Below are 19,313 nucleotides of genomic sequence, written 5' to 3'. Positions count from 1 at the left end.
TTTTTGCTCATTTTATCCATTTCAATGACTAAAAAAAGTACTTTTGACTGAAGGAAACCGCCCCATTCCGCAGATAATCGGGAGTTAACTGTATAAAGTCCTTTATTCTTAACTGGTTGAATTGATGTTTGAATGCAGCATTCTCAATACGTATAATTCCAAACAAAAAAAAAAAAAACTGGTACCAATTATTCTGACGTAATTTCAAGTCTGCTCCAAATGAAAAAAATTTTTAGATTTTCATTTACTTAAAATTTTCCTTTCTTAGTTTCACTATACGGAACCAAAACATTAAATAAAATATCTTCAATTTTGCGAATACAGCATTTGTGCAAAATTAGGAGAATGGAATTAGTATCATAGAATTATTACTCTTCGCAGAACCAACACATTACAACTTTTCTCTCTCAAACGCAATCGAAATCTTTTTCTCTTTTAGTTTTTGTCTTTCTGTGTTTCAGTTTTTAAATTGTCTTTTTTCTTCTATTTATTGAAGTTTCAAATTAATTACAACGTTGTTCAATTCACATAGGGTTTTTGAACATCTACTTCTAGAATCAGAGTTTAACTTTTTCTACGACGTAACTCAGTTTTAAGACAATTTGTAACTATACTAATTTCGTTTTAGTTTACTCAACGGTAAGTCTAACATGCTTTATTGACACATCAATTAGGATTGATGTAAAATTTTCTATGCCTATTTTGAGTTTTTCTTAATTCGCAAATTTACCTCATGTTGTTCGCTAACTTGATCCATGGCAGGGCACGAGTGAAAGCTTTGCTAAAGTTTAAAAAAAGAAAAAAGTAACAAATGCATAATGCATAGTAGTGCCGAAGCAAAAATAAAACTGTGCTGTTGATACTGTGTAGATCAGTGAAAGAAAGTTTTTTTCTGTTGCATCTACCAGCTTTAAAGAAAAACTAGCCGCCGAGGTGGCTAGATCAGCGGCTCAGGCCCCAATTTCGACCGCCCCGCCTTCGACGGCTCGCACTAGTCACCCCCCGGTGGGTTGGTGTACAACTCGGTTCTTCCGATGTTCTGAAGTACAGAGCCTGAGGCGAAGCATTTCCTTAGCTTCGCTTAGCAAAAGAAATTTAAAAGTAGTTTTCGGTATGTAAATTACATTCATGCAAAGGAAAAGTTGAAAAAAATATCGCATCAAAAAACACATCTCCTGCGTTGGTACATCAATTAATAAACTATGTATTATTATTATTATTATTTTATTTTGATTTTGATTTATTTTCTTTCTTCTGTTTTAATTATTTATTTTATGTTTTTTTTTTTATTTTTTTATTTAATTATTTTTCCTCTTTTTTTTTTTTTTTTTTTTTTTTTTTTTTTTTTTTTTTTTTTTTTTTTTTTTTTTTTGCGGCGCAGCTCTAGAATTAAAGAGACTTGCGCTTGGCCGCATGCCAAAATGACGGGAAATATTATAGGGAATATTATGGGGAAAAGATTGTTCCGATAGAAGGAGAAATTTTTCCGAAGAAGAACTATAGTGCCTAGAAAGAGGGCACCAAAGAAGAATCGCCAGGTGAACAAGTTGGGTTTTAATCGTTTTTAATTAATTCTGTCGGATCCCGATTTAACAAACCTCTATTTAACAAATTTCACGATTTAACGAATTTTTGTTTTTCCCCGACTAAAATGAATGCAAAAACCACTACTTACCGAATAATAAACCCCGAATCAAAAAATTAATTTAACAGCAAAAAAAAAAATTTTTTTTGTTAATTTGAATAAATATAGGATAGTATTCTAAGTAATACATCCATATTGTCAAAAGCAGATTTTTTTTTAGTAAACTTTTTAATTACGGATATTTTTGCGCTGTTGCTTATTAGGGGATTTAGATAAGGTAAGTGGTTTTTTTTTCCTCACCCGACATTACGAATAACCCGCGACTCAACGAATAAAAGTTTCGGTCCCGATAAATTCGTTAAATCGGGGTCCGACTGTATCTCCGATAATTAAAGTCGTACAGCTATGACACATAGCTAAACATGTAGCCAAGAAAATTACGAATTATAAGGATACCGGCTTCTATGCTCAGTTTTCTGTCGTTCACCAGGAGTAGCGATAACATAGATTGATAGATAGTAACATACGACAACTTTTATATCTAAAGTTCGCAACGGGCTCTAGTCTCTCCTACCATTCCGTCTCTCGTTGGGAAAAATAAATATATGACGTCGATCCGAAGCGGAATACTTTCGACTTTTTCACAGGATTAGTGTCTTATGTGTCTTTTGTCTTGAAATTTGTTATCAGAATTCAACAAAGAATGCACGATGAAGATATCAACACTTTTTAATTGTTTGCAAAATATTTTGAACTCCTGCAAATTTATTTAAAATATATGTTCAAATATAAGACAATAATAATGAAATCGCTAAAACATTTTTAAAAAAAACTTTTAAATGCTTTTAAATTTTTTCTTACCAGCTCCTTTACGAGGTCCGTCAGCGCCAGAAATGAAATGAAATAAAATTATGCATTGGAGCAAAAATCAAACCGTGATTCAAGCAAATAATTTTTATTTTATTTTTCACTGGCTGTACCAATGTTTGAATGCAGCATTCTTAATATGCACTACATATAAAAACCACAACTGCAACAAAGCTAACAAGCATATTATATCCTTCCTTGACCGGCCAAGTTACCAAGTCTTGGCCGGTAGAAATACCGATGAATGTTTGTGAAATGCGAAGGAAAATTCTGACCTGTCGAAAAAATATTCAGCCAATAGATCAGCTGTACATTTATGAGAATATGTATTGTGCCTTCCCAACGAAATGGCACATCGCACCGCCTTGATTAACGCAGAGTACAGTTTAGCGCGGGGGGGGGGGGATCGGTAAACATATTCCAGTGCTTGTAAATGAGACAACCAGAGGCGCGCATTTAAATGTGAGAAAAAAAGGTTTAGTGTCCTTTACGTCACTTACTTTACTTTTCTGCTATTATTTTCGTTATTCTTAAATTATATTTAAAAATAATAGTTTTTTAAAAAACACTAAGCACTTTTCATAATGCACTCAAAATGACAAAAAAACTATTCTAAGAATGAAAGGACAATTTAAATATTCCTGTAGTTTTCAATTACTCCACGAAAAAGACTACTCAAACGAAGAAAAGTGCGGCTCAAATCATGTAGAGAATGTTTTGTGATTGTATAGCTTTCAATCATAAATTTGAGAGTTAAAACATACATATTTTTCTTAATGAGAAAGTTTAGTTTTAAATGATTTGAGAGCAGTTTTCTTGAAAAATCTCTTTCTTGAAAATTCTTTTTCCTGGAATATTTGAAAACTACAGGTATACTTAAATTGTCTTTTCTGAGAAGAGAAGTTATTTCGTCATTTTGAGTGTATTATTAAAGGTGTTTATTCATTTTTAAAAAATTCTGCTATTTTGTAGTTTTTCGTTTTCAAACAAAATTTTGTTATGTCCAGAGAAGCCTTGATTTAACATTTTCATTATGATTACTATTAACATTTTTGTTTAACATAAGCCCATTGATTTATAACAATGCGCTTTATATTAAAACATTTAATTTAGAAATTAAATGAAATTTGCTAATTTCCATTCTAACCAAAATTATAATTTTGTTTTAGAAATTCAATTTTTCAGCGTTAAATTGTACCTTATGATTAAGCAAATCATTTAGTGAAATCCCAAAGTCTCTAAGTGGTTTAGTTGCTGGGATATAGGCAAAACCAGATCTCACATTACTCCGTGAAAATCAAGCCTAGTATAATAATAGTGCTGAAAAAAGCTACATTTACAGCGAAATGCTACGATCCGATTATGCCTTCTGCCGAAAGCAGAGTGATAGAACCATCAGATACCACTTGAAGAAGGTGGATCTAAGTGCCTTCTCCTGGTAAACTGAGAGTAAATACATAATGCACCAGACGGACATTTAACTCACTCTATACCCCTCAGTGTGTCAACTTGCAAAACTTCAAGCTGTGATTTTACTTCACAAAATAAAATTAACGTTTGGTTGCCATTTTTTATTTTTTTCGGTTCAAAATTTGCTGTCAGAGAAAAAAATCTACACAAACGCTTTACATATAACGATATCAAATTTGCGAAATTTTTGAATATTCCACCACTTAGTTGAAAAACAATGCATACTCAATGCGTCCGAAAAACTCATATTGCTAGAACATACGGGATGACTCTAAGATTTAATGCTAATGAATATTTCTTACCTGCTCCTGAACCTCGTCCAGCACCTAAAAAGAAACATAAGTATGTATAGCAGTGAAACTCATGACATATATTAAATAAGTAACTTCAGTAAACTCTGGATCATCCGCGAGCGGCTTATCACGAGCAATCTTAATATGCATTATATCAAAAAACCACAACTGCAACAAAGCTAACAAGCATATAATATCCGTCCTAGCATTGCCAAATTACCAGATCCTGCTCCAGTAATATTTATAAATGTTTGTAAAATATGAAAGAAAATTCCGACCTGTGGAAATAATACTCAGCTAGTTGGTCAGCTGTACATTTATGGTAAGATGTATTTGTGCGTTTCCAACGAAATGGCACATCGCACCGCCTTCCTTAACGCAGAGTTCAGATTAGCGGGAGGGGGGGGGGGATTGATCAATAAACAATTTTCCGCGCTTGTAAATGAGACAACCAGACAATACGTGAAATACACCGCCAGCCCAGTCATTTCCAGCCGAGGACTGCAGTTTCGTGCTTATTAGCACTCATCAGCCCGGCATAGGAAAGTGACTGAGCTGGAGATGGAAAACCTCTTAAGGAAGCCAAGAGTGCGAAACAAACTGGTAGCTAATATAGAATTAGCGGACCAGACGAGTGACCGAAGCAATGGTTCGGTTCAACTCGAAGATTGAACGCGAGGCAAGGTATATTCAGTCTTCGGCGCGCATTTAAATGCGCAAAAAATCTTAGTGTCCTTTACGTCACTTAATTTACTTTTCTGCTATTATTTTCGTTATTCTTAAATTATATTTAAAAATAACACCGTCTTTCTTAAAAAATACTAAGCACTTTTCATAATGCACTCAAAATGACAAAATAACTTTTCTGGGTGTTAGAAAGGACAACTTATGTATTCCTGTAGTTTTCAATTACTCGAAGAAAAAGACTTCTAAAACGAAAAAAAGTGCGGCTCAAATCATGTAGAGAATGTTTTGTGATCGTATAGCTTTCAATCATAAATTTCAAGGTTGAAACATGCATATTTTTCTTAGAGGGAAAGTTTAGTCTTAAATGATTTGAGCGCAGTTTTCTTGAAAAGTCTTTTACTTGAAAAGTCTTTTTCTTGGAATATTTGAAAATTACAGGAATACTTAAATTGTCTTTTGTGACCCAGAAAAGATATTTTGTCATTTTGAGTGCATTATTAAAGGTGTTTATTTAGTATTTAAACAATTCTGCTAATTTAAAGCTTTTTGTTTTCGAAACAAAAAAATTTTATGTCCAGAGAAGCCTTGATTTAAAATTTTCATTATAATTACTATTAACATTATTGTTTAACATAAAGACCATTGATTTGTAACAGTGGGCTTTATATTAAAACATTTAATGGAGAAATTAAATGAAATTAGCGGTTTTCCATTCTAACCAAAATTGTAATTTTGCTTTAGAAATTTAATTTTTCAGCGTTAAGTATTACCATATGATTAAGCAAATCGTTTAGTAAAAACCCCAAGTCTCTAAGAGGTTTAGTTGCTGAGATAAAGGCAAAACCAGACCTCAGATTACTCCGTGACAATGGGGCCTATTAATATTGCTTAAAAAAATTACTTTTACAGCAAAATGCTACGATCCGATTATGCCTTCTGCCGAAAACAGCGTGATAGAATCATCAGATACCGGGTGACGAAGGTGGACCTAAGTTCCTTCTCCTGGTAAACGGACAGTAAATACATAATGCACCAGACGGACATTTAGTTTACTCTATACCCCTCCGCGTGTCAAATTGCAAAACTTCAAGCTGTGATTTTACTTCACAGAATAAAATCAACGTTTGGTTGCCATTTATTTTTTCGGTTCAAAATTTACTGTCAGAAAAAAAATCTACACAAAGGCTTTACATATAAAGAGATCAATTTTGCGAAACTTTTGAATATTCCACCACTTAGTTGAAAAACAATGCATACTCAATGCGTCAGAAAAACTCATATTGCTAAAACATTAGGAATGACTCTAGATTTAATGCTAATGAATATTTCTTACCTGCTCCTGAACCTTGTCCAGGACCTAAAGAGAAACAAAAGTATGTATAGCATTGAAACTCATGACATGTTTTAAATAAGTAACTTCAGTAAACTCTGGATCATCCGCGAGCGGCTTATCACGAGCAATGTTAATATGCATTATATCAAAAAACCACAACTGCAACAAAGCCAACAAGCACATAATATCTGTCCTAGCCCTCCCAAATTTCCAGATCCTTCTCTAGTAATATTTATAAATGTTTGTGAAATATGAAGGAAAATTTCGACCTGTCGAAATAATACTCAGCTAGTTGGTCAGCTGTACATTTATGGGAAGATGTATTGTGCGTTTCCAACGAAATGGCACATCGCACCGCCTTCCTTAACACAGAGTTCAGATTAGCGGGAGGGAGGGGGGATTGATCAATAAACAATTTCCCGCGCTTGTAAATGAGACAACCTGACAACGTTCACTTTGGCGCGCATTTAAATGTGCAAAAAAGTCTTAGTGTCCTTTACGACACTTAATTTACTTTTGTGCTATTATTTTCGTTATTCTTAAATTATATTTAAAAATCACACAGTCTTTTTTAAAAAATACTAAGCACTCTTCATAATGCACTCAAAATGACAAAATAACTTTTCTGGGTCAGAAAGGACAACTTATGTATTCCTGTAGTTTTCAATTACTCCAAGAAAAAAACTTCTAAAACGAAAAAAAGTGCGGCTCAAATCATGTAGAGAATGTTTTGTGATTGTACAGCTTTCAATCATAAATTTCAGGGTTGAAACATGCATATTTTTCTTAGAGGGAAAGTTTAGTCTTAAATGATTTAAGCGCAGTTTTCTTGAAAAGTCTTTTTCTTGGAATATTTGAAAATTACAGGAATACTTAAATTGTCTTTTGTGACCCAGAAAAGTTATTTTGTCATTTTGAGTGCATCATTAAAGGTGTTTATTCAGTATTTAAAAAATCTGCTAATTTAAAGTTTTTTGTTTTTGAAGAAAATTTTTTTATGTCCAGAGAAGCCTTGATTTAAAATTTTCATCATATTTACTATTAACATTATTGTTTAACATAAATCCCATTGTTTTGTAACAATGGGCTTTATATTAAAACATTTAATGGAGAAATTAAATGAAATTAGCGGTTTTCCATTCTAACCAAAATTGTAATTTTGCTTTAGAAATTTAATTTTTCAGCGTTAAGTATTACCATATGATTAAGCAAATCGTTTAGTAAAAACCCCAAGTCTCTAAGAGGTTTAGTTGCTGAGATAAAGGCAAAACCAGACCTCAGATTACTCCGTGACAATGGGGCCTATTAATATTGCTTAAAAAAATTACTTTTACAGCAAAATGCTACGATCCGATTATGCCTTCTGCCGAAAACAGCGTGATAGAATCATCAGATACCGGGTGACGAAGGTGGACCTAAGTGCCTTCTCCTGGTAAACGGACAGTAAATACATAATGCACCAGACGGACATTTATTTCACTCTATACCCCTCCGCGTGTCAACTTGCAAAACTTCAAGCTGTGATTTTACTTCACAGAATAAAATCAACGTTTGGTTGCCATTTTTTTTTTCGGTTCAAAATATACTGTCAGAAAAAAAATGTACACATACGCTTTAGATATAAAGAGATCAATTTTGCGAAATTTTTGAATATTCCACCACTTAGTTGAAAAACAATGCATACTCAACGCGTCAGAAAAACTCATATTACTAAAACATTAAAAATGACTTTAAGATTTAACGCTTATGAATATTTCTTACCTGCTCCTGAACCTCGTCCAGCACCTAAAGAGAAACAAAAGTATGTATAGCATTGAAACTCATGACATGTTTTAAATAAGTAACTTCAGTAAACTCTGGATCATCCGCGAGCGGCTTATCACGAGCAATGTTAATATGCATTATATCAAAAAACCACAACTGCAACAAAGCTAACAAGCACATAATATCTGTCCTAGCCCTCCCAAATTTCCAGATCCTTCTCTAGTAATATTTATAAATGTTTGTAAAATATGAAGGAAAATTCCGACCTGTCGAAATAATACTCAGCTAGTTGGTCAGCTGTACATTTATGGGAAGATGTATTTGTGCGTTTCCAACGAAATGGCACATCGCACCGCCTTCCTTAACGCAGAGTTCAGATTAGCGTTAGGGGGGGGGGGGGGAATGATCAATAAACAATTTTCCGCGCTTGTAAATGAGAGAACCGGACAACGTTCACTTAGGCGCGCATTTAAATGTGCAAAAAAGTCTTAGTGTTCTTTACGTCACTTAATTTACTTTTCTGCTATTATTTTCGTTATTCTTAAATTATATTTAAAAATAACACAGTCCTTTTTAAAAAATAATAAGCACTTTTCATAATACACTCAAAATGACAAAATAACTTTCCTGGGTCAGAAAGGACAACTTACGCATTCCTGTAGTTTTCAATTACTCCGAGAAAAGTGCTGCTCAAATCATGTAGAGAATGCTTTGTCATTGTACAGCTTTCAATCATAAATTTGAGGGTTTAAACATGCATATTTTTCTTAATGGGAAAGTTTAATTTTAAATGATTTGAGCGCAGGTTTCTTGAAAAGTTTTTTACTTGAAAAGTCTTTTTCTTGGAATATTTGAAAATTACAGGAATACTCAAAGTGTCTTTTGTTACCCAGAAAAGTTATTTTGTCATTTTGAGTGCATTATTAAAGGTGTTTATTCACTATTTAAAAAATTCTGCTAAGTTTTTTGTTTTCGAACAAAATTTTTTTATGTCCAGAGAAGCCTTGATTTAAAATTTTCATTATAATTACTATTAACATTATTGTTTAAAATAAAGCCCGTTGATTTGTAACAATGGGCTTTATATTAAAACATTTAATGGAAAAATTAAATAAAATTAGCTGTTTTCCTTTCTAACCAAAATTGTAATTTTGCTTTAGAAATTTAATTTTTAAGCGTTAAGTGTTATCTTATGATTAAGCAAATCATTTAGTAAAAACCTTAAGTCTCTAAGAGGTTCAGTTGCTAGGATATATTCAAAACCAGACCTCAGATTACTCCGTGACAATGGGGCCTAGTAATATTGCTTAAAAAAGTTACTTTTACAGCAAAATGCTACGATCCGATTATGCCTTCTGCCAAAAACAGCGTGATAGAATCATCAGATACCGGGTGACGAAGGTGGACCTAAGTGCCTTCTCCTGGTAAACGGACAGTAAATACATAATGCACCAGACGGACATTTATTTCACTCTATACCCCTCCGCGTGTCAACTTGCAAAACTTCAAGCTGTGATTTTACTTCACAGAATAAAATCAACGTTTGGTTGCCATTTTTTTTTTCGGTTCAAAATATACTGTCAGAAAAAAAATGTACACATACGCTTTAGATATAAAGAGATCAATTTTGCGAAATTTTTGAATATTCCACCACTTAGTTGAAAAACAATGCATACTCAACGCGTCAGAAAAACTCATATTGCTAAAACATTAGGATTGACTTTAAGATTTAATGCTAATGAATATTTCTTACCTGCTCCTGAACCTTGTCCAGCACCTAAAGAGAAACAAAAGTATGTATAGCAGTAAAACTCATGACATGTTTTAAATAAGTAACTTCAGTAAACTCTGAATCATCCGCGAGCGGCTTGTCACGAGCAATGTTAATATGCATTATATCAAAAAACCACAACTGCAGCAAAGCTAACAAGCATATAATATCCGTCCTAGCCCTGCCAAATTACCAGATCCTTCTCTAGTAATATTTATAAATGTTTGTGAAATATGAAGGAAAATTCCGACCTGTCGAAATAATACTCAGCTAGTTGGTCAGCTGTACATTTATGGGAAGATGTATTGTGCATTTCCAACGAAATGGCACATCGCACCGCCTTCCTTAACACAGAGTTCAGATTAGCGGGAGGGAGGGGGGAAAGGATCAATAAACAATTTCCCGCGCTTGTAAATTAGACAACCTGACAACGTTCACTTAGGCGCGCATTTAAATGTGCAAAAAAGTCTTAGCGTCCTTTACGTCACTTAATTTACTTTTGTGCTATTATTTTCGTTATTCTTAAATTATATTTAAAAATCACACAGTCTTTTTTTAAAAAATACTAAGCACTTTTCATAATGCACTCAAAATGACAAAATAACTTTTCTGGGTCAGAAAGGATGACCCAGTTAAGTGTTACCATATGATTAAGCAAATCGTTTAGTAAAAACCTCAAGTCTCTAAGTGGTTTAGTTGCTGAGATATTACTTTTACAGCAAAATGCTACGATCCGATTATGCCTTCTGCCGAAAACAGCGTGATAGAATCATCAGATACCACGTGACGAAGGTGGACCTAAGTGCCTTCTCCTCGTAAACGGACAGTAAATACATAATGCACCAGACGGACATTTAATTCACTCTATCCCCTCCGCGTGTCAAATTGCAAAACTTCAAGCTGTGATTTTACTTCACAGAATAAAATCAACGTTTGGTTGCCATTTTTTTTTTCGGTTCAAAATATACTGTCAGAAAAAAAATCTACACATACGCTTTAGATATAAAGAGATCAATTTTGCAAAATTTTTGAATATTCCACCACTTAGTTGAAAAACAATGCATACTCAATGCGTCAGAAAAACTCATATTGCTAAAACATTAGGAATGACTCTAAGATTTAATGCTAATGAATATTTCTTACCTGCTCCTGAACCTTGTCCAGCACCTAAAGAGAAACAAAAGTATGTATAGCAGTGAAACTCATGACATGTTTTAAATAAGTAACTTCAGTAAACTCTGAATCATCCGCGAGCGGCTTATCACGAGCAATGTTAATATGCATTATATCAAAAAACCACAACTGCAACAAAGCTAACAAGCATATAATATCCGTCCTAGCCCTGCCAAATTACAAGATCCTTCTCCAGTAATATTTATAAATGTTTGTAAAATATGAAGGAAAATTCCGACCTGTCGAAATAATACGCAGCTAGTTGGTCAGCTGTACATTTATGGTAAGATGTATTTGTGCGTTTCCAACGAAATGGCACAATGCACCGCCTTCCTTAACGCAGAGTTCAGATTAGCGGGAGGGGGGGGGGATTGATCAATAAACAATTTTCCGCGCTTGTAAATGAGACAACCAGACAATGTTCACTTAGACGCGCATTTAAGTGTGCAAAACATCTTAGTGTCCTTTACGTCACTTAATTTACTTTTCTGCTATTATTTTCGTTATTCTTAAATTATATTTAAAAATAACACAGTATTTTTAAAAAATACTAAGCACATTTCATAATGCACTCAAAATGACAAAATAACTTTTCTGGGTCAGAAAGGACAACTTATGTATTCCTGTAGTTTTCAATTACTCCAAGAAAATACTTCTCAAACGAAGAAAAAGTGCAGCTCAAATCATTGAGAGAAAGTTGTGTGATTGCATAGCTTTCAATCATAAATTTCAAGGTTGAAACATGCATATTTTTCTTAATGAGAAAGTTTAGTCTTAAATGATTTGAGCGCAGTTTTCTTGAAAAGTCTTTTTCTTGGAATATTTGAAAATTACAGGAATACTTAAATTGTCTTTTGTGACACAGAAAAGATATTTTGTCATTTTGAGTGCATTATTAAAGGTGTTTATTCAGTATTTAAAAAATTCTGCTAATTTAAAGTTTTTTGTTTTCAAACAAAATTTTTTTATGTCCAGAGAAGCCTTGATTTAAAATTTTTATTATAATTACTATTAACATTATTGTTTAACATAAAGCCCATTGATTTGTAACAATGGGCTTTATATTAAAACATTTAATGGAGAAATTAAATGAAATTAGCGGTTTTCCATTCTAACCAAAATTGTAATTTTGCTTTAGAAATTTAATTTACAGCGTTAAGTATTACCATATGATTAAGCAAATCATTTAATAAAAACCCCAAGTCTCTAAGAGGTTTAGTTGCTGAGATATAGGCAAAACCAGACCTCAGATTATTCATAACAATGGGGCCTAGTAATATTGCTTAAAAAAGTTACTTTTACAGCAAAATGTTACGATCCGATTATGCCTTCTGCCGAATAGATCGTGATAGAATCATCAGATACCACGTGACGAAGGTGGACCTAAGTGCTTTCTCCTGGTAAACGGACAGTTAATACATAATGCACCAGACGGACATTTAGTTTACTCTATACCCCTCCGCGTGTGAAATTGCAAAACTTCAAGCTGTGATTTTACTTCACAGAATAAAATCAACGTTTGGTTGCCATTTTTTTTTTTCGGTTCAAAATTTACTGTCAGAAAAAAAATCTACACAAAGGCTTTACATATAAAGAGATCAATTTTGCGAAACTTTTGAATATTCCACCACTTAGTTGAAGTTGAAAAACAATGCATACTCAATGCGTTACAAAAACTCATGTTGCAAAACATTAAGAATGACGCTAAGATTTAATGCTAATGAATATTTCTTACCTGCTCCTGAACCTTGTCCAGCACCTAAAGAGAAACAAAAGTATGTATAGCAGTGAAACTCATGACATGTTTTAAATAAGTAACTTCAGTAAACTCTGGATCATCCGCGAGCGGCTTATCACAAGCAATGTTAATATGCATTACATCAAAAAACCACAACTGCAACAAAGCTAACAAGCATATAATATCCGTCCTAGCATTGCCAAATTACCAGATCCTGCTCTAGTAATATGGATAAATGTTTGTGAAATATGAAGGAAAATTCGACCTGTCGAAATAATACTCAGCTAGTTGGTCAGCTGTACATTTATGGGAAGATGTATTTGCGCGTTTCCAACGAAATGGCACATCGCACCGCCTTCCTTAACGCAGAGTTCAGATTAGCTGGAGGGGGGGGGGATTGATCAATAAACAATTTTCCGCGTTTGTAAATGAGACAACCAGACAACGTTCACTTAGGCGCGCATTTAAATGTGCAAAAAAGTCTTAGTGTCCTTTACGTCACTTAATTTACTTTTCTGCTATTATTTTCGTTATTCTTAAATTATATTTAAAAATAACACAGTCTTTTTTAAAAAATACTAAGCACTTTTCATAATGCACTCAAAATGACAAAATAACTTTTCTGGGTCAGAAAGTACAACTTATGTATTCCTGTAGTTTTCAATTACTCCAAGAAAAAGACTTCTCAAACGAAGAAAAGTGCGGCTCAAATCATGTAGAGAATGCTTTGTCATTGTATAGCTTTCAATCATAAATTTGAGGGTTTAAACATGCATATTTTTCTTAATGGGAAAGTTTAGTTTTAAATTATTTGAGCGCAGTTTTCTTGAAAAGTCTTTTACTTGAAAAGTCTTTTTCTTGGAATATTTGAAAATTACAGGAATACTTAAATTGTCTTTTGTGACCCAGAAAAGTTATTTTGTCATTTTGAGTGCATTATTAAAGGTGTTTATTCAGTATTTAAAAAATTCTGCTAATTTAAAGATTTTTGTTTTCGAACAAAATTTTTTTATGTCCAGAGAAGCCTTGATTTAAAATTTTCATTATAATTACTATTAACATTATTGTTTAACATAAAGCCCGTTGATTTGTAACAATGGGCTTTATATTAAAACATTTAATGGAGAAATTAAATGAAATTAGCTGTTTTCCATTCTAACCAAAATTGTAATTTTGCTTTAGAAATTTAATTTTTCAGCGTTAAGTGTTATCTTATGATTAAGCAAATCATTTAGTAAAAACCCCAAGTCTCTAAGAGGTTTAGTTGCTGAGATATAGGCAAAACCAGACCTCAGATTACTCCGTGACAATCAGGCCTAGTAATATTGCTTAAAAAAGCTACTTTTACAGCAAAATGCTACGATCCGATTATGCCTTCTGCCGAAAACAGCGTGATAGAATCATCAGATACCACGTGACGAAGGTGGACCTAAGTGCCTTCTCCTGGTAAACGGACAGTAAATACATAATGCACCAGACGGACATTTAATTCACTCTATACCCCTCCGCGTGTCAACTTGCAAAACTTCAAGCTGTGATTTTACTTCACAGAATAAAATCAACGTTTGGTTGCCATTTTTTTTTTCGGTTCAAAATTTACTGTCAGAAAAAAAAATCTACACAAACGCTTTACATATAAAGAGATCAATTTTGCGAAATTTTTGAATATTCCACCACTTAGTTGAAAAACAATGCATACTCAATGCGTCAGAAAAACTCATATTGCTAAAACATTAGGAATGACTCTAAGATTTAATGCTAATGAATATTTCTTACCTGCTCCTGAACCTTGTCCAGCACCTAAAGAGAAACAAAAGTATGTATAGCAGTGAAACTCATGACATGTTTTAAATAAGTAACTTCAGTAAACTCTGGATCATCCGAGAGCGGCTTATCACGAGCAATCTTAATATGCATTATATCAAAAAACCACAACTGCAACAAAGCTAACAAGCATATAATATCCGTCCTAACATTGCCAAATTACCAGATCCTGCTCTAGTAATATGGATAAATGTTTGTGAAATACGTGTGAAGGAAAATTCCGACCTGTCGAAATAATACTCAGCTAGTTGGTCAGCCGTACATTTGTGGGAAGATGTATTTGTGCGTTTCCAAAAAATTTGCACATCCCACCGCCTTCCTTAACGCAGAGTTCAGATTAGCGGGAGGGGGGGGGGATTGATCAATAAACAATTTTCCGCGCTTGTAAATGAGACAACCAGACAATGTTCACTTAGACGCGCATTTAAACGTGAAAAAAAGTCTTAGTGTCCTTTACGTCACTTAATTTACTTTTCTGCTATTATTTTCGTTATTCTTAAATTATCTTTAAAAATAACACAGTCTTTTTTAAAAAATACTAAGCACTTTTCATAATGCACTCAAAATGACAAAATAACTTTTCTGGGTCAGAAAGTACAACTTATTTATTCCTGTAGTTTTCAATTACTCCAAGAAAAAGACTTCTCAAACGAAAAAAAGTGCGGCTCAAATCATGTGGAGAATGATTTGTGATTTTATAGCTTTCAATCATAAATTTCAGGGTTGAAACATGCATATTTTTCTTAATGGGAAAGTTTAGTCTTAAATTATTTGAGCGCAGTTTTCTTGAAAAGTCTTTTACTTGAAAAGTCTTTTTCTTGGAATATTTGAAAATTAAAGGAATACTTAAATTGTCTTTTGTGACCCCAAAAAGATATTTTGTCATTTTGAGTGCATTATTAAAGGTGTTTATTCAGTATTTAAAAAATTCTCCTAATTTAAAGATTTTTGTTTTTGAAGAAAAAACATTTTCATGTCTAGAGAAGCCGTGATTTAAAATTTTCATTATAATTACTATTAACATTATTGTTTAACATAAAGCCCATTGATTTGTATCAATGGGCTTTATATTAAAACATTTAATGAAGAAATTGAATGAAATTAGCGGTTTTCCATTCTAACCAAAATTGTAATTTTGCTTTAGAAATTTAATTTTTCAGCGTTAAGTGTTACCATATGATTAAGCAAATCATTTAGTAAAAACCCCAAGTCTCTAAGAGGTTTAGTTGCTGAGATATAGGCAAAACTAGACCTCAGATTACTCCGTGACAATCAGGCCTAGTAATATTGCTTAAAAAAGATACTTTTACAGCAAAATGCTCCGATCCGAGTATGCCTTCTGCGAAAACAGCGTGATAGAATCATCAGATACCATGTGACGAAGGTGGACCTAAGTGCCATCTCCCGGTAAACGGACAGTAAATACATAATGCACCAGACGGACATTTAATTCATTCTATACCCCTCCGCGTGTCAACTTGCAAAACTTCAAGCTGTGATTTTACTTCACAGAATAAAATCAACGTTTGTTTGCCATTTTTTTTTTCGGTTCAAAATTTACTGTCAGAAAAAAACTCTACACAAACGCTTTACATATAAAGAGATCAGTTTTGCGAAATTTTTGAATATTCCACACTTAGTTGAAAAACAATGCATACTCAATGCGTCAGAAAAACTCATATTGCTAAAACATTAGGAATGACTCTAAGATTTAATGCTAATGAATATTTCTTACCTGCTCCTGAACCTTGTCCAGCACCTAAAGAGAAACAAAAGTATGTATAGCAGTGAAACTCATGACATGTTTTAAATAAGTAACTTCTGTAAACTCTGGATCATCCGAGAGCGGCTTATCACGAGCAATCTTAATACGCATTATATCAAAAAACCACAACTGCAACAAAGCTAACAAGCATATAATATCCGTCCTAACATTGCCAAATTACCAGATCCTGCTCTAGTGATATGGATAAATGTTTGTGAAATACGTATGAAGGAAAATTCCGACCTGTCGAAATCATACTCAGCTAGTTGGTCAGCTGTACATTTATGTGAAGATGTATTTGCGCGTTTCTAACGAAATGGCACGTCGCACCGCCTTCCTTAACGCAGAGTTCAGATTAGCGGGAGGGGGGGGGGATTGATCAATAAACAATTTTCCGCGCTTGTAAATGAGACAACCAGACAACGTTCACTTAGGCGCGCATTTAAACGTGAAAAAAAGTCTTAGTGTCCTTTACGTCACTTAATTTACTTTTCTGCTATTATTTTCGTTATTCTTAAATTATATTTAAAAATAACACAGTCTTTTTTAAAAAATACTAAGCACTTTTTATAATGCACTCAAAATGACAAAATAACTTTTCTGGGTCAGAAAGTACAACTTATTTATTCCTGTAGTTTTCAATTACTCCAAGAAAAAGACTTCTCAAACGAAAAAAAGTGCGGCTCAAATCATGTGGAGAATGATTTTTGATTTTATAGCTTTCAATCATAAATTTCAGGGTTGAAACATGCATATTTTTCTTAATGGGAAAGTTTAGTCTTAAATTATTTGAGCGCAGTTTTCTTGAAAAGTCTTTTACTTGAAAAGTCTTTTTCTTGGAATATTTGAAAATTAAAGGAATACTTAAATTGTCTTTTGTGACCCAAAAAAGATATTTTGTCATTTTGAGTGCATTATTAAAGGTGTTTATTCAGTATTTAAAAAATTCTCCTAATTTAAAGATTTTTGTTTTTGAAGAAAAAACATTTTCATGTCTAGAGAAGCCGTGATTTAAAATTTTCATTATAATTACTATTAACATTATTGTTTAACATAAAGCCCATTGATTTGTAACAATGGGCTTTATATTAAAACATTTAATGAAGAAATTGAATGAAATTAGCGGTTTTCCATTCTAACCAAAATTGTAATTTTGCTTTAGAAATTTAATTTTTGAGCGTTAAGTGTTACCATATGATTAAGCAAATCATTTAGTAAAAACCCCAAGTCTCTAAGAGGTTTAGTTGCTGAGATATAGGCAAAACTAGCCCTCAGATTACTCCGTGACAATCAGGCCTAGTAATATTGCTTAAAAAAGATACTTTTACAGCAAAATGCTCCGATCCGATTATGCCTTCTGCCGAAAACAGCGTGATAGAATCATCAGATACCACGTGACGAAGGTGGACCTAAGTGCCATCTCCCGGTAAACGGACAGTAAATACATAATGCACCAGACGGACATTTAATTCATTCTAAACCCCTCCGCGTGTCAACTTGCAAAACTTCAAGCTGTGATTTTACTTCACAGAATAAAATCAACGTTTGTTTGCCATTTTTTTTTCGGTTCAAAATTTACTGTCAGAAAAAAAACTCTACACAAACGCTTTACATATAAAGAGATCAGTTTTGCGAAATTTTTGAATATTCCACACTTAGTTGAAAAACAATGCATACTCAATGCGTCAGAAAAATTCATATTGCTAAAACATTAGGAATGACTCTAAGATTTAATGCTAATGAATATTTCTTACCTGCTCCTGAACCTTGTCCAGCACCTAAAGAGAAACAAAAGTATGTATAGCAGTGAAACTCATGACATGTTTTAAATAAGTAACTTCAGTAAACTCTGGATCATCCGCGAGCGGCTTATCACGAGCAATGTTAATATGCATTATATCAAAAAACCACAACTGCAACAAAGCTAACAAGCATATAATATCCGTCCTAATATTGCCAAATTACCAGATCCTGCTCTAGTAATATGGATAAATGTTTGTGAAATATGAAGGAAAATTCGACCTGTCGAAATAATACTCAGCTAGTTGGTCAGCTGTACATTTATGTGAAGATGTATTTGCGCGTTTCTAACGAAATGGCACGTCGCACCGCCTTCCTTAACGCAGAGTTCAGATTAGCGGGAGGGGGGGGGATTGATCAATAAACAATTTTCCGCGCTTGTAAATGAGACAACCAGACAACGTTCACTTAGGCGCGCATTTAAACGTGAAAAAAAGTCTTAGTGTCCTTTACGTCACTTAATTTACTTTTCTGCTATTATTTTCGTTATTCTTAAATTATCTTTAAAAATAACACAGTCTTTTTTAAAAAATACTAAGCACTTTTCATAATGCACTCAAAATGACAAAATAACTTTTCTGGGTCAGAAAGTACAACTTATTTATTCCTGTAGTTTTCAATTACTCCAAGAAAAAGACTTCTCAAACGAAAAAAAGTGCGGCTCAAATCATGTGGAGAATGATTTGTGATTTTATAGCTTTCAATCATAAATTTCAGGGTTGAAACATGCATATTTTTCTTAATGGGAAAGTTTAGTCTTAAATTATTTGAGCGCAGTTTTCTTGAAAAGTCTTTTACTTGAAAAGTCTTTTTCTTGGAATATTTGAAAATTAAAGGAATACTTAAATTGTCTTTTGTGACCCCAAAAAGATATTTTGTCATTTTGAGTGCATTATTAAAGGTGTTTATTCAGTATTTAAAAAATTCTCCTAATTTAAAGATTTTTGTTTTTGAAGAAAAAACATTTTCATGTCTAGAGAAGCCGTGATTTAAAATTTTCATTATAATTACTATTAACATTATTGTTTAACATAAAGCCCATTGATTTGTATCAATGGGCTTTATATTAAAACATTTAATGAAGAAATTGAATGAAATTAGCGGTTTTCCATTCTAACCAAAATTGTAATTTTGCTTTAGAAATTTAATTTTTCAGCGTTAAGTGTTACCATATGATTAAGCAAATCATTTAGTAAAAACCCCAAGTCTCTAAGAGGTTTAGTTGCTGAGATATAGGCAAAAC

At 33.0% G+C, this 19,313-nt stretch overlaps 1 protein-coding gene across 43 annotated transcripts in view; it reads right to left on the bottom strand.

The window, feature by feature from the left end:
* LOC129228697 (uncharacterized) overlaps window positions 1-19,313 on the bottom strand; it is a 108,712-nt gene that overhangs the window by 33,659 nt on the left and 55,740 nt on the right. For 6 of the 43 annotated variants that reach the window (XM_054863427.1, XM_054863438.1, XM_054863416.1 and 3 more), the window contains 4 exons: window positions 9,753-9,776; window positions 7,997-8,020; window positions 6,236-6,259; window positions 4,225-4,248 (listed from right to left, as the gene is read on the bottom strand). In XM_054863427.1, the coding sequence (XP_054719402.1) occupies window positions 4,225-4,248; window positions 6,236-6,259; window positions 7,997-8,020; window positions 9,753-9,776 (96 nt within the window). Of the gene's footprint in view, window positions 1-4,224; window positions 4,249-6,235; window positions 6,260-7,996; window positions 8,021-9,752; window positions 9,777-10,913; window positions 10,938-18,024; window positions 18,049-19,313 lie in introns of all 43 variants that reach the window. The other 37 variants (XM_054863406.1, XM_054863419.1, XM_054863384.1 and 34 more) reach the window with 20 other exon arrangements.

This window comes from Uloborus diversus, chromosome 1, assembly GCF_026930045.1.
Source record: "Uloborus diversus isolate 005 chromosome 1, Udiv.v.3.1, whole genome shotgun sequence".
Classification (NCBI taxonomy): Eukaryota; Metazoa; Arthropoda; class Arachnida; order Araneae; family Uloboridae; genus Uloborus; species Uloborus diversus.
Note: the sequence above shows the minus strand (reverse complement) of the source record. Positions and strands in the feature narration are given on the sequence as shown.